Here is a 14984-nt window from a genome sequence, read left to right on the forward strand (position 1 = left end):
TTATAATAAAATCTAACTTATTTTCTCTTTCATGGATTGTGCAACTGTTACTTTAAAAACTCATCATCAGCCCTGGTTGGTGTGGCTCAGTGGATTGAGTGCTGGCCTGCAAACCAAAGAGCTGCTGGTTCCACTCCCAGTCAGGGCACATGCCTGGGTTGCGGGCCAGTCTGAGCCTGCAGTAGTGGGTACACAAGAGGCAACCACACATTGATGTTTCTCTCCCTCTCTTTCCCCTTCCCTTCTCCTCTCTCTAAAAATGAATAAATAAAATATTTTTAAAAAACTCATCATGAAATTCAAAGTCATGCAGATTTTATTCTTTTTTTTGTTTAAAGAAGCATTACCATTTTGTATTTTATATTTAGGTCTATGATTAAATTTGAGTTAATTTTTGTGTAAGGTGTAAGATCTGTATCTAGGTGTGTTGTTTTTTTTTTTTTGCATATGCATCTCCAATTGTTTCAGCACCATTTGTTGAAAAATTTTTCCTGTCTCTATTGAGTTGCATTTTCTTCTTTGTCAAACATTATCTGACCATCTTTATGTGGGTCTACTTTTTAAAAATTTTGCTTTCTGTTCTGTTTCATTGATCTATATGCTTATTATTTCCCAGTACCATACTGTCTTAATTATTGTGGCCTTTTAGGAAGTCTTAAAATTGGGTATATATCTCTAGAATTTTATTTGACATTTAACAATAGAGCAGGTATCAATTTTACCATGTAAATTAGCTAACTCATTGTAGGTACTCAATAAAAGGAAGTGATTATTATCATTTAATTGGAATCAAGTATGCACTAGCCAGCCTTACCAAAAGTTTTATCTAGTCTTTTATATTAACCACAATAATGAAAGTTAATAGGTAAATGCAATAAATGCTTATGGTGGAGCACATGCTAGTCCAAGTGTTTTCTGTGTAATAGGTTATTACCATAATAACCCTAAGAGAGGCAATATTACTCTCCTCATTTTAGAAAAAAGCAAACACAGGTACAGGGAGTTAGGACACTTTTCCAAGGGCAAAGAGTTTGTAAATGGTGGAGTTAGGATTTGAACAGAGATATTTGTGAATTCTAGACGTTATGCTCTTATTTATATACTTTACCAACAAAGGTGGGGAAAACATCAGAGAAAAAATTCCCCTCATCTTCATCTCTATGACTGGTATATAGTTTCAATAACACACTTAGATCTTTATGGACAAACCAGTTTTCAATTTGCTAGGATGATTCAAAGGATGTTCTGTAATTCTGTGCTCTAAGAGTCACTTACTATTTCTATCCCTTGGCTTCCAAAATATTCACCCTCTATCCTAACTTAAAATTAATTTACAATGTTCTCAGGAAAATATGTTAAGTATGAGAGACTAGCAGAATGACTAAGATACTGCAGCATCTGTTATGGTAGAATTTGACCAATAAGAACTGGTAAGTACGCAGACTCAGAGTGGAGCATGCCCTTGACATACATCTGTCCCTTGGCTTCTTTGCACACACGGTTTTAGGCTATAATATTATAAATATCTTAATATTTCAAGAGTATTAAGTTTCTCAAAGCAGTTTCCCAACTGGACTTGCACCTTGAAGACTATGTTATATAGCCTGGATCTTTTTCAGCCATATCAAAACTTATTCCATCAACATATAGCCTCACCATGCTGCCCATCTTTTGTTTCCCTGCCTGTATTCTTTTAATGGCTCTGACATGTTTATAAAAAAGATTCCAGGCTTTCACACTTTTGAGCAATAATGCAAGTATATCTTAACTGTGAAACTTTGCAGAAAAGCTCTTCACCCAGAGGGATGGCTTTATTGCCTCTGAGTTTAGAACTGCTAGCAATCCAGTGAGACAGAGAAGGTACTTCCCAGATAGACAGACAGCCCCACTCTTTACTGGATACATACAACACTACCCTTATGTGTTTTTTCTCATCTGCTTTCCCCAAAGTGTTTATAGCTTTAAAAATCATGTGTTCCTTACCCTGCATCTGAGCCATTTCCACAGAGTAAAGGGTCTTTTTGTCCATCCAAAACGTAAAAGTGACCTGTAGATATAAAGAATAAACTGCTTTATTTCTTACCAATCCTATCGACATTAGGAATAATATGAATGTGACTATCTTGGTTATTTCCAAAATGTAAAGTATATTTACAAAAATGGCTTCACACCCATAGCCTCAACTATTTACAGCTGAAAACTCATTCAGCAACAGCTACGGTGAACAATGTAGCAATATTCCTTACTGTCATCTTCAATGTAATCCTTCCAGTTAAATGTGCTCATTGTTACATTAACAAATGTCCTGTTTGAATCCATTGTGCCAGTAAAGAAGGAAGTGGTGTTGCTTTCAAAAGCTGAATCACTCGGGGGCCATTGCAAGCATTTGTTCCGCAGGTTGCCCATGAACAGCTGCAGGCCAATCAGAGCAAACACACTCAGACAGAACACAGTCAGGATCATGACGTCGGAGAGCTTCTTCACCGACTGGATTAGGGCCCCCACGATGGTCTTTAAACCTGAGGAGAGGGGACGAGAGGTCAGCTAGGAGAAGGGCCATCCCCACCATGTCCTCTTACTAGTCACACACATCTCTTTCCCCCCACCAAACACTGGTTTGGCAGCTTAGACGTTTAAGCATTGTGGACAACTGGATGGTTTGAGAGATGGATGAAGAGCAGATTTTATGTATGAACAGTGTGCTTTCTGGAGGTTAAAAACGAACAGATCTGTTGCCTAAAAAGGAAAGATCTAGGCAGGAAGGTTTGTGTGCGTGGTTTCACATGCTGCCATGAACATGAAAAGGCAAACTTACCAGTACTTTTTTATTTCAGATTTTGTGTTTCATGAGGCTATTTCTCCCCAACCCATCTTTTATACTAGCTTCCCAGTAGAAATGATTTGGGGAAGAAACAAATTTTCAAATGATAAAAGCAGCCATGTGCATGCTGTTTAATAATCTCTTCTCTAAAAAGAAGATCCATTTTCAAAACAAATCTGCAGTGAATGGCAACATCCAGATCAGTTAGTAAAGCCATGGTAGCAGAGCTATTTTATGAATGTAAAAGAGAAAACTTTACATCATAAACACGTGCTCAAGAAAGAAAGAGACTGACAGAGAGAGAGGGAGAGAGAGGGAGGGAAAGAGAGAGAGCAAAACTACTATTTTTAATAGATACCTCATGCAATTCTCTGTTAAACTCAAAGGCTGACTTGATAAATAAGCATGTAATTTCTGAAACTGCATTGAAAAATCACTTAGCATTCTTGAAGGTGACAAATATGAATAATAAGCAACAAGGCTAATGTTATAAGCATGATTCTAACTTTGGTATTATTACAGACTATTCAGTCAGCCTCGGTGTTTAACCCAGCTCTCTCACCTGGAATGACTGAAATTGTTTTCAGGGCTCGGAGAACTCTGAATGTTCTCAACGCTGAGACATTGCCCAGGTCCACAAACTCTGTCACATATCTGCAATGGGGAGTTCACACACAAACACAACAACACACAAGAAAAGTTGGAGATATAAGGGCCTACCATTTTACACCCATTTCTTCTTACCTGGAATTACAGAAATAGTTTTCAGAGCTCTCAACACTCTGAAAGTTCGAAGAGCTGAAACATTGCCTAGGCTTACAAATTCTGTTACATACCTGTAGAATTAAATCAGAGTTACTGATAGTTTTGGCAAAGTTTACATTAAATAAAGAATGAAAGCTGGGTTTGGCATGCAGAGCCCCTTGAGTTTAACAAATGCAATTGCTGTAGAGCACGAAGTGACATATGCTTAATGTTGCTTCTAAGGAATAAAATGTTGTTGCCTTATTTTAGTGTAATTTTTAGTAATGTGAGCAAATTTATTTGCAAAACTAATCAAAGTACAGTTGGTGGTATTATAGTCACTGAATAACTTAATTTTGATGAAGCGGAAGACTATTTGACATGGAAGTAATTTCATTTTTGCTCATTTACCAGATAAATATAGCTTACAGTATGTATTCTCAAAATATATGGAACATAGCCCTGACCGGTGTGGCTTAGTTGATGAGGCACCATCCCACAAAGAGAAAGGTCACTGGTTTGATTCCCAGTCAGGGAACAAGCCTGAGTTGCAGGTTCGGTCCCCAGTTGTGGGACATAAAAGAAGCAACTGATCGATGTGTCTCGCATTGATGTTCTTCTCCCTTTCTTTCTCCCTCCCTTCCCCTCTCTCTAAACATAAATAAATAAAATTTTTAAAAAACTATGAAACATGTAGTTAATTTAGCTAAGAAGCATAATCCACACTTAAAATATGTCACAACAACCTGACTTTATGTTGCAACTACTTTTATTTCTTTGAACTTGACAATTTTTCAAAAATACTCACGCCATCACAATGACACTGAAATCCAACCAGTTCCATGGATCACGAAGAAATGTAAAATCTTCTAAACAAAATCCTCTTGCCAAGATTTTTATAAGTGACTCAAAGGTGTAGATTCCAGTGAATGTGTACCTAGGAAAAGCATCCAAACAATAATTAACAATTTTGTTTGAACTGTTAGTATAGATATTTTAAAATACAGCAAATCTTATTTTTTGTGCTTTTCCATTCATTATTTTTTTTCCTATTTTCACCTATCAATAATAATCTACTAGTTTAATTAATATTACAAACCTGAGTAAAGGGTTAAACTAAAGGGAAAATACTTTCCCCAAAGAATAGAATCTTGTTTACTACTTAGGTTTTAGAATAATAGCTTCATGTATTTTAGGAATAATAGAACTTCATTGAAATATAATACAAGCTATGTAATGTAGTTTTTAAATTTCTAGTAGCCAAATAAAAAAGGAAAAAATGAATTTAACCTTTATTATATTTTAATTAAACCAATATATTGAAAATGTTATCATTCCAATCATTAGGACAAGCCAAATTTCAAGTTGCAATGGCCACATAATGTTTGATGTCTTTCTCATTGCACAGTACAGCTCTAGAGTTAACATTTCTTGAGTTTGTTTATTTATAGTAAAAGATTCCACTCAAATTTCCTAATAATTAGAATTATTTTTAGGAATATTTTATATTTCTAATCCAGAAAATAAACTTAAGAGTCAGGTACAGAGTTATAAAACTTTTTTTATCTCTATACATATTTATGTACACATATATATTTTTTAATTCATTAGTATTTAAGGGTGCATTTACCCTATTACCAAATTTCAGAGGTAAAAATCCCTGAATCTAACCTTAATCCAGCTACTCTCTCTGTGCAATTGGGCCAAATCACTTAAACATGTTTAATTCAAAATTAGCCTCCAAAATGGTAAGAGATTTTTCCATTTGCTGCTTGATATAGTGCATTTCTAGCTTTTCCTTTTTTGTGTTGACAATATAAGTTATTTCTGTTTCTTCTAAAAATAGTTGAAGTACTTGTTTTTTTAACATTGCGTTCTTTTTAAAAAGTACAATTTAAGTTTACTCTTCAGGTTATTTCACCCAAGCCACAAAGATCTGATTTACTTTTATTAAAAATCATTATGTTTTACAGCCTCCTAGAATTTTATATATGAAAATAGTTAAAATTCTCTCATATGAGGAACAAAGAAATCAGAGAAAAGTGTGTGCAGATACCTTCACATCTACTTTTCCTAAAAGCATTCTTTCTCCTTTCTCAACTGATTAAGTTGATTTCAAAAGGAATATATTTAACTGTGATCTTTACTGAACAAGCGCTGTCTTTGTTAGGAAGAGATAATTTGCAATGTCGAGCTTATGTTTACTGGTGTTTTAATTTTAATTTTTTGTGTATTACACATAATCATCAAGACATTTCTGTTTGGGGAGACAGTTGGCCTTGTAAAAGGCCATAAGGGACAGTTCACATGTATGTTGTACTTATCATATATTAGTGGTTGGTGCTTTATGGGCTATTTGTACACAATTATAACTAATCTGCAGTTAATAGGAATAAGATTAAAATTCCTACTTCATTTCCTTTTTTTAAAAGTAAGACATTTTGGGGGGATATTTGAGGTACATGGTGAGTGTTGATAGCTATTTCAGGAAGAGATTCCTAGAGCTTAACACCTGAGACAGATGGCACAGAACAGGTGCTTGCCTGTTAGCAAACTAGATTGAACAGGTAAGTGAGAATCAAGGACACCTTCATTTCTCTTGGCTCTGTGCCACTAGGCATCTAATTATTCTATTGATTCTGTCTGGCTCTTTTTCCCCCGTAACTGTGATATCTATAAAAGGGCCTTGTCTCACATAATGCGACCCTCACTATATACAATGTGGTCCTCAGGCCATATCCTCTTTGCACAGGGACTGTTTCTGCTCGTATGACTTCTTGTCTTCATGTCAGAGTTGAGTTGTCTTCTCTTCACTGGACTTTGGGTTTTCTGGGATTGTTTTTTTCTGTGGCCACTAATATTTTTATTGTTTTCCTACTAGAGATAATTGGTCAGGAAAACTGTGGAAACTTTTCAAAAGAAAAGATGTAAGTGAAAAACGTTTGTAAGGCCAACATTATTTTGATAATGGATATTGTCAACTCTAAAAATGACTTTAAAAGACAGACCTGAATATTCAAGTGATAATATTCAGGTGTCAATTTTACCTATCTTTTAATAATGTTATATAAAAATTAGTTGTATGTACATTTAAGTGCTTCAATAATTTCGGTTGAGAAAAGCACATACAGAATACTTTTACGTAGATATATACATTTGTTAACCTCCAAATCGTAAGTGGTGAGAATTTTGTTAAATGGCTCACTTCAGTATAAAAACTGAATTTTTCTACTATCTTGATTTCTAGGGAGCATTTCCAAGCTACTACAAATAATCTTTAATGTGTTAAATCACTGGCAAATGATGACTTAGAATTGTACAATAAATATTCCTGGAAATCTATAAAAACAGAAATAAAAGTGGCAGTATTTATCATAATATCTTATCTCCTATTGGGAATTACTTTAAAACTATAATAATAAAAAATACTACTAAAACTTTTAAAAAATAAGCCAAATACCTAATTATTGTATTATACTATACAGAGAAGCTTATGTAATCTAAACATTTTCTGTTTCACTAAAAAACACATGCTGTCCAGCATGAATAACCTCATATGTGACATAAATTGGGGAATAATGTTGATCTAATGCAGAAATTGTGTTTAATGCACAATTTTTACTAGCTTATTGATGTTTTGAAACAATCAGAGGCATCTTTTCCTCACACTTAAATAGAACATCCTGGGCAATAAAAGACATTAATACTAAAGCAGAAAATTGACAGAAATGCCTTCTTTAGTGCAAGCAGGGATAGTTTAACATGCCCAAGAACTACTACGCCTCTTAAAATATTCAATCAAATGTTTTATTTTGATGATATCTCCCAAATGTTTCCAGGGTCTTCCTCTCAAGGGAGAAAGCTCAGGGACTGAGATTGTGAAGGAGTTGCTGGCTGCGATTTTAGATATAAATGTCTACAGAAAGTGGACTGGATCAGTATCTTTTCATTGGGATTATTATTATTTTTATTAGTGTTCTAATTACAAAGTTTCTTAAGTTTTGAGTGATATCTCCTTTATCATATTTTCCTCTTAAGCCCATTTTTTTAGCATACTTTCGCGGAGACATTTTATTTCTTTTACAAAACACATCTACAGAGTTTTGTTATACATGCTGTGTCAAAGTAAACTATATATCTGAATATAAATAAGCGTCTAAGTAACTTAAATACCTAAATGTATTTTTCTCAAATAACATATAATCAAAATGCCTAATATACTAACATAGAGCTAACATCTGTTTATCAGACTATAACAATAATAGCCCTGATCGGTGTGGCTCAGTGAATTGGGCATTGTCCTACAAACCAAAAGGTCACTGGTTCAATTCCCAGTCATGCCTGGATTAGGCAAATGATTGATGTTTCTCTCTTTCTCACAATGATATGTCTCTCCCTCTGTTTCCCCTTCCATTTCCCCCTCTCTAAAAATAAAATTAAATTAAAAAATATAACAATAATAGCATACTAGAGTAAAATAATTTTATTCATCAAATCGCTCAAATGCTCATTATGTTTTATCTAAAATATATAACTCTGATTGAGTATTAACTTTCATGCTAAATTATTGTTTAGTAGCTAGTGTATACTGTTTATAACCTTTCTTAAACAGATACTATCTTGAGTTTCTTGGGAAAAAATACTTACCTCATAGAAGAAAAACTCCCCCAAAGAACTTCCCTTATCTTCCTTCATATTATGGAAATAATTTTTTTCTTAGAAGTATTTAGCCTGACTTCGAAAAGTGGAAACCATAAGTCAGACCATAACCACAAGAGATTGCTAGAGAATTTGAGTGTGCATTTCTCATTGCAAGAAGTCACTCCTACTTACTCTACATTCTTTGTCCAGTCTGGAGGGTTACTCAAGGTCATAAATACACAGTTGGTCAAAATAGTGCACATGATAAGCATGCTGAATAAAGTAGATTAGTTAAGGAATAAATGCTAATACATTATCATGGTCATTTACAAATAATTCAACACAAAAAAATCAACAGAAATTAATCTTATTTATTATTTGTTTTAAAACAATGGCAAAAATAATAGGAAATTTTAAATACTGTCACATGTCCTTGGTCCACTCCTTTTACATTTCATATTATTTCTTCACAAAACTGAATTTAAGAAGAAGAGATCTTTATTTGAAGCAAATGGGAATTTTGCATTCCAATCAGTTTTATGAAGTTGCACTGCATGGGGAAGTGACCATTTTTTAGGGAGGTTAAGTATAAGACCAGTGTAACAGGCGTAAATTAAAATATCCACTAACTGACAAAATGTTAGTGAACACGACATAAAAAACCTAAGAATGGATAACCTAGTATGGTCAAGGATTACATTGTTTGAGAATTCTCCTGTAACATGGTACTCCAGTAATCTCATAGTGAATAAACATTATTTTGAAATCTTCCTGAGAATTAATGTAATAATTTCTCTGCGCTTCTCAATGCAGACTTCACTCTCAGGAAGTTTATGGTTATTTTGAGGTGGATCTTTTATTTTCATATTTTGCTGTGTATAATGTGTTCCCACAGTTTTGTGTGCATCATGCACAGGATTATTATACCCATTATTACACTCATGGTCTGTAATCATCCTTGTATATTGAGCATCCTTATTTGTCCCTCAAAAATTTGGGCAAAAACCGAACATTATATGTGACAAAATACAGTAAATACTTTCCAGTATTAAACCATAGAATGAGAGAATTTAAATGTACCTCAAAAGGGTTTCAGTTCTATTTGCACTGTCTCTAGGGTAACCAGTCTTCTGTCTCTGTTTGCTTTAATAAAAGACTATTTTGAATCTGCCCATATGAAACGCCTGTTCTTGAAACTACCTCAAAGGAACATGCTTCTATTTTATCATTGCTTATTTGAAAATGTTCTTGAAATCCACACCTATTTTTTTTACCTATGCTTTTTGACTATCACTGTAACTAGTTCAGATACAGAGGCACAGAGTAGTTTCAAAATATTTACTGAAGGAAGGAAGGAATGAAAGGAGGAAGGGAGGGGACAGCTGGACCCAAGAGCTGAAAATACAGAGCTGATTAAGGCAAGAAAAGGTTTGAACATTTAGTAATACAGATTCTAATACAATAGACTATGCTTCGTCAGCAATGGTTATACATGGTCAAACGGAGGTTAGTAAAGATGTAAAGGAGCTTTCTTGTTCCTACGGCACACCATTTCATTCACACGTTCACCATCACAGCTACAATTCTACTTCTAGCCTCATTCTAAAACACAATGGTGATTTAATAGTACATTTTATAATAGTCATTTTATACCATAAAGTGTGTAAATATAATAGTCATTCCATATTTTTTGTAAATAGCAGAAAACAATGAGAAAAATAGATCAAACAACAATTTACCATTAATCTCAAAGAAACGTTATATGTATTTTTAAAGAAAAAATGACATTTTGTAAAAACTCAACCACTGGAAGCAACATTTAGACAATTCACATGAAAAGGATATGAATGTACCAAAATCTTAATAGCAATTTTTCTAACAGGGTTTAGTGGAGTTAAAATATACAAGGCAGAGGTGGCACTGAATCGGAAAATTGCCTTCCCTTTATTCAATACTATAAAAGTCTGAAAAAGAAAACAGGAAAGAAATAAACAGATTAGGCATGTGGCTTATTTGAAGAGCTACCCACATGAAGAGCGTTTTACCTGATTTGTTTTTTCAAACTTTTTTGTTTAAACCAGTTGGTATATATCATAACCAGAAACATGGTAGGTGTTTGTCCCCTAAAATCATGTATAGTTACAAATAAAAATACGCTTTAACATTTAATCTGTCTCTAGAGTCCAATTTTAGGATACAAATTAATATCCTACACAAAATTTTTACCAAGTTATAAGGTAACATTACAGATTCCAATTCTATTTAAAGCTTACCATCTGTCTACCACTTTGGTAGCTTTTCAGTTTTTTCTGTACATGTTGCTATTAAAATAACCTTTTATAAATATTGTCATTACATCAAGGCTTTTAATTCCAATTTTTATGAAGGCTCGATTTTTCTTACGGCAGTTGTCCTACTTTAAATTGTTCCAAACTTGGTTTTGCTGATTCTAGGGATCTGCTGGTAATGCTGAGAAGGGACAGTTACACTGAAAGCTGGGCTGAAATTCGGGATCCCAAAGAGCATTCTATGGCCAAAATCTTATAATCTGAAACCTATAATCATCAATTTTGCACTTAAGCTATGCTACCCAGTGACTACCCACTACGTCTCTCTCTAGGTTCATCTTTTATTATTTCCCACGAAGGTAACTCTGCTCCAGCCAATTCAACCCACTTACCAATCCTACTCACAACCTGTCGACTTCTTCTGACTCTGAAAAGCAGTGTCATAGAATCCTAGGGGCCTGAGAGGTCACTGATGGAAACTCCCTTCCATTCCAGGCCTGTAACAGACCTGACCAGGAGATTCCACCTAAAACGCCCCGCTGTTGAAAGATTCTTAGTCCTGTGTGTCTATTAGAATCTCTTGGGGTGATTTTAAAATTTCCAGTATTCTGAAGGAGGGGCATAGACATGCTTATGTTTTAATAGTTCCTCAGATGATTCTAATATTCAGCCAGCGTTGAAAACCCCTACTCTCTGGGAATGTGTTCAGCTATTAAAATCACACGTTTCTTCATATCTTTCCAAATAAACTGCACTGTCTTCTGATCACTCCCTAATTGTTTTCTTTACCAGTTAAGTCTTGGTATATTATTTTGCACACATTCCAGGTTGCTTGTAATTATAGTCAAGTAGCAATTTACACGTAAGGCTCATTCCACTGACGACCAGGTTAGAAGTCATCATAAACCATTGAGCATAAAAAGTATGTGATCTTTTCCTCCATATTTGTCACAGTACTTAATAGTGTTATTTGCAGATAAATACTTGTTTTAATTTAATATGTATTTACTTTTAGGGTGTCATTTTTCTTAAGACATCTATGTATTCATTAAGATGTTTTACCCTCTAACTAAGGGCTGTATCCTATCCATTCATGTCCACTGAGAAAATCCTCTATCTGAATAGGTAGACAGAAACATTTTTATCGTGACTGCAAAGGCAGAGAAAACAACTTCTCTGTCCATTTGTATTTAAGCCCATGGAGACAAACCATTACCTAACCAGCCATTTTTTAAAATGAACTGCACTCTATAAATTTGAACAATTCTATGAAGAAGACAAGTAAACTGCTTTCTTATTAGCATTGAGATTACCCAGAAGGGACAGTGAACATTGGGAAGACTACCCTTGAAGAACAAGTACATTATAGGGTTTTCTCGGGTTCCCACGATTAGAACCTCTAACACAGTCAAACAGCCCGAACCCATTTAAGGTAGTTGCTGACAGCAGCAACACATGAAGTTCAATAGAATTCATGGTGCATTTGCTTCTGCTTTTCTGAAATAACTTCCCCGAAAAAGCAATTGTCACTTGTGACAATAGAGGCAGATTTTATTTTGAAAAATATCCCTAAACAGAGTGAATGGAAAGAAACAGTCTAAATGTAGAATTCTATGCTCCTCCTGCAAGATCAGCCTGTGGGTGCTAATGGGGTAAAACATGGTGTGTCCTCAGCATCTTCACTGAACTTATAGGTTCTGGGGCAGAGCAGGCCTGAAGAACAGAACACCAGCTTATTTCTGGAAAAAGGACACCTGACACAAAGAAACCCTGGAATCCCAAGATGTGAGGAATAAAATACTAATGTCCTGTATAATAAAAGAGAGTTATTCAGACATGTACCTAAACTGAAAATAGTCGAGAAAATGATGTCACTGGAAGAGGGATAAATAGCATCAGTTCCAAAATCTGGTCTTCGAGTAATAAATAATGAGGTGACTTTAAAAAGGACTATATATTTCTACCAAGGTGATGAATATTGCAGCTGGAAGAATGTTAAACTGGTCCTTGTCCATTCTGGAAGGGTGCTGGCTTTTTTTCCCCCCAGGTAAACACACATCTTATATAGCTTTACAAAAATTTTTACTACTTGGTGCAAGAATAAGCTTTACATTTATGAGTAGGAAGGACCACATCAACCAGCAAATTCAAAAAATTATACAACTAATTTTTTAACATTTTATTTGATTATATTAATAAGCATGTATAGTTTTCCTTAGTGGTTAAGAGCTGTGGGTCTGGAGCCTCACTACCTGGGTTCAGATCCTGAATTCACTACTTACAATGTGTGATCTTGGGCAAGTTACTGAACCTGTCTGGACTTCTCTTCTCTTGTAAAATGGTCCTGGCTCTTCGAGTATCAGATGAGCCAAGTTGGAGTTCTACTAAAACAGTGCCTGACAAAGCACGTGCACCACAACTGTTAGCTATTACTATCACTTCCCCTGTTCTTAAGTTATTTCCTGGTGAACTTAACTGCCATTAAAATATATCGTGATGCTGCTCATCTGGTTAAATGAGGCATGTAAATGTATCTTTAATGGCAGCAAACAGTTACATAATGCTTTACAACTTTAAAATGACTTTCACCTGTTTTATTTCAGCACTGACATAAGCTTCATACCTTATTTTTTAATTCCAGAACTTCTCTATTAGTGTCTAACATGAGACCCACTTATGCTAAGAATCACAAACTACATTTTTCTTCAATAGCACCTCCATCTTCATTTTTATGGACATGTCATAAAGGGAAGTAGTGCAGCCAACAGTAATGAGAAAACCATCTAGATGTCTGTCAAAATGGGTCACAGCCTTTATGACTAAATCAAGGCCCAAGTCCAGTTCTCTCAGACAGGGAGGCAATACAGCTGACTTTGTTAGGACAGAGAGAATGGCTCTGTTTCCAAGCAGCAGGCTCGCATTAACCAAGCTTAAAGCCTGGCATATAAAAGCATAAAGCCAACCCATTTACTTACAGTGAGACATATTAGGTTCATATGGTCTGCAGTAATCGCAATGGCATAACCAGCACAATCATTCGTTTTGAGCAGATGCATGGGAAGACAAATTATAATGATAAGTTTTTTTTGGTTGAGGTTGGAGTCTAAAAAAACTGAATGAAATGATTCAGAATGTTTGACATCCCAGGTAGCCCAATGAAGCCCCCCATTTTGGGAGGAAAGTAAGTGGCCTTTATTTTGGGAGGAAAATGCCCTCAGGGATACTATTAAATATCTATCTCCCTCAGCAAATGCTAATGCTAATCCTTAGTATTCTCCCCATTAACTTTTCCAATTCCCTTTCTTAGAGACACTCCCTTTCTTCAAGTAGCAAACACTTTTAATCGTGGAGGGTAGGTGATAGCCTGTCTGTTGAAGGTATCTTTGCCAACCTGTCTGTTGAAGGTATCTTTGCAAACACACACTTTTTCAGAGGAGAGCTGTCTCCTGGTTTCTTGGGAATGTCTCACTATTGTGTGTAATAGTACAGTAACTAAATTTAAAATTTTTATTTTCCAGTTCTACAGAAAAGTGCTGGCATAAATTACTTTTAGAAATATATGAGTATATACTGAATGCCATCTTTTATGAAACTTATTTAAAAGCAAAAAGAATTAACTACTTAATTTTGTTTTATGGCTTCAAATAGAGCATTTTAAAACTTGCTGCTCAGAGCGTGGCAGCTCGAGTCCCACCCCGAGGCTTGTTAGAATTGCAGGCTCTCTGGCTCCACCCAGATCTATGGAACCAGCACCCACATTTTAACAACATACTCAGGTGTTGGTACGTGCTTGCAAGCTGGAGAAGCAGTCCTTTAGAGCAATAGATTAGGTCCATATCTGCATGGCTGACTGTCAGTTTCTTTAGCCATCACTTACCTTACAAAGCTAAATTGTACACTGCTTAAAGAATGCATTTTCATTAGTCATTTTTAAAAAAGGAGCAGACTTCAACTAATAAATGTGTTCAGTGTCTTCTTTAATTTGTAACCCATCAACTCATGGTAATATTAATTTATCTTTATTTCTACATAAAACTTGTTTTTATGCTTGTGAATGTGAAATATAAATTGTGATCACAAAATACCAAAGGACTTGATTAAAAAGCATGGACTCTATCATCATTTAAAAAATATATCCTATAAAATACCGCACAGCTGGTTTAAAAAAAAAACTAGCTAATTCTGACAAAATTATGTGGTTATTCTAACACCAGTAACACCAAGACAAATGAGAACTAAAAAATAACATCTGCCCATAACTCTTTTTTTGCCTAGCTACAGTTCTGTTGTATACCCTGTGCTTAAATATGTCAGCAATATCTGATTTATTGCTTTGTTCATCTCAATTTTAATTCTATCTCAATTGCTGTGGAGTTGTAGAACTAGTCCATCTCTTCATATAGCTTCACTGCTGCCAACTCTTGACCATTTCTTACATATGTTCCTGCTCATTTTAAAATAAAATTTTAATGGAAAATTGTGATGCATTA

The 14984-nt window shown here is 34.8% G+C and overlaps 1 protein-coding gene across 1 annotated transcript in view; it reads right to left on the reverse strand.

The window, feature by feature from the left end:
• LOC119047635 (sodium channel protein type 3 subunit alpha) overlaps positions 1-14984 on the reverse strand; it is a 117493-nt gene that overhangs the window by 75063 nt on the left and 27446 nt on the right. The window contains exons 3-8 of the mRNA XM_053665237.1: positions 10052-10170; positions 8399-8488; positions 4374-4502; positions 3566-3657; positions 2247-2519; positions 1984-2047 (exon numbers count right to left, since the gene is read on the reverse strand). Of these exons, the coding sequence (XP_053521212.1) occupies positions 1984-2047; positions 2247-2519; positions 3566-3657; positions 4374-4502; positions 8399-8488; positions 10052-10170 (767 nt within the window). The remainder of the gene's footprint in view (positions 1-1983; positions 2048-2246; positions 2520-3565; positions 3658-4373; positions 4503-8398; positions 8489-10051; positions 10171-14984) is intronic.

Source organism: Artibeus jamaicensis, unplaced genomic scaffold, assembly GCF_021234435.1.
Source record: "Artibeus jamaicensis isolate MK-2021 breed Jamaican fruit bat unplaced genomic scaffold, CSHL_Jam_final contig_391, whole genome shotgun sequence".
Lineage (NCBI taxonomy): Eukaryota > Metazoa > Chordata > Mammalia > Chiroptera > Phyllostomidae > Artibeus > Artibeus jamaicensis.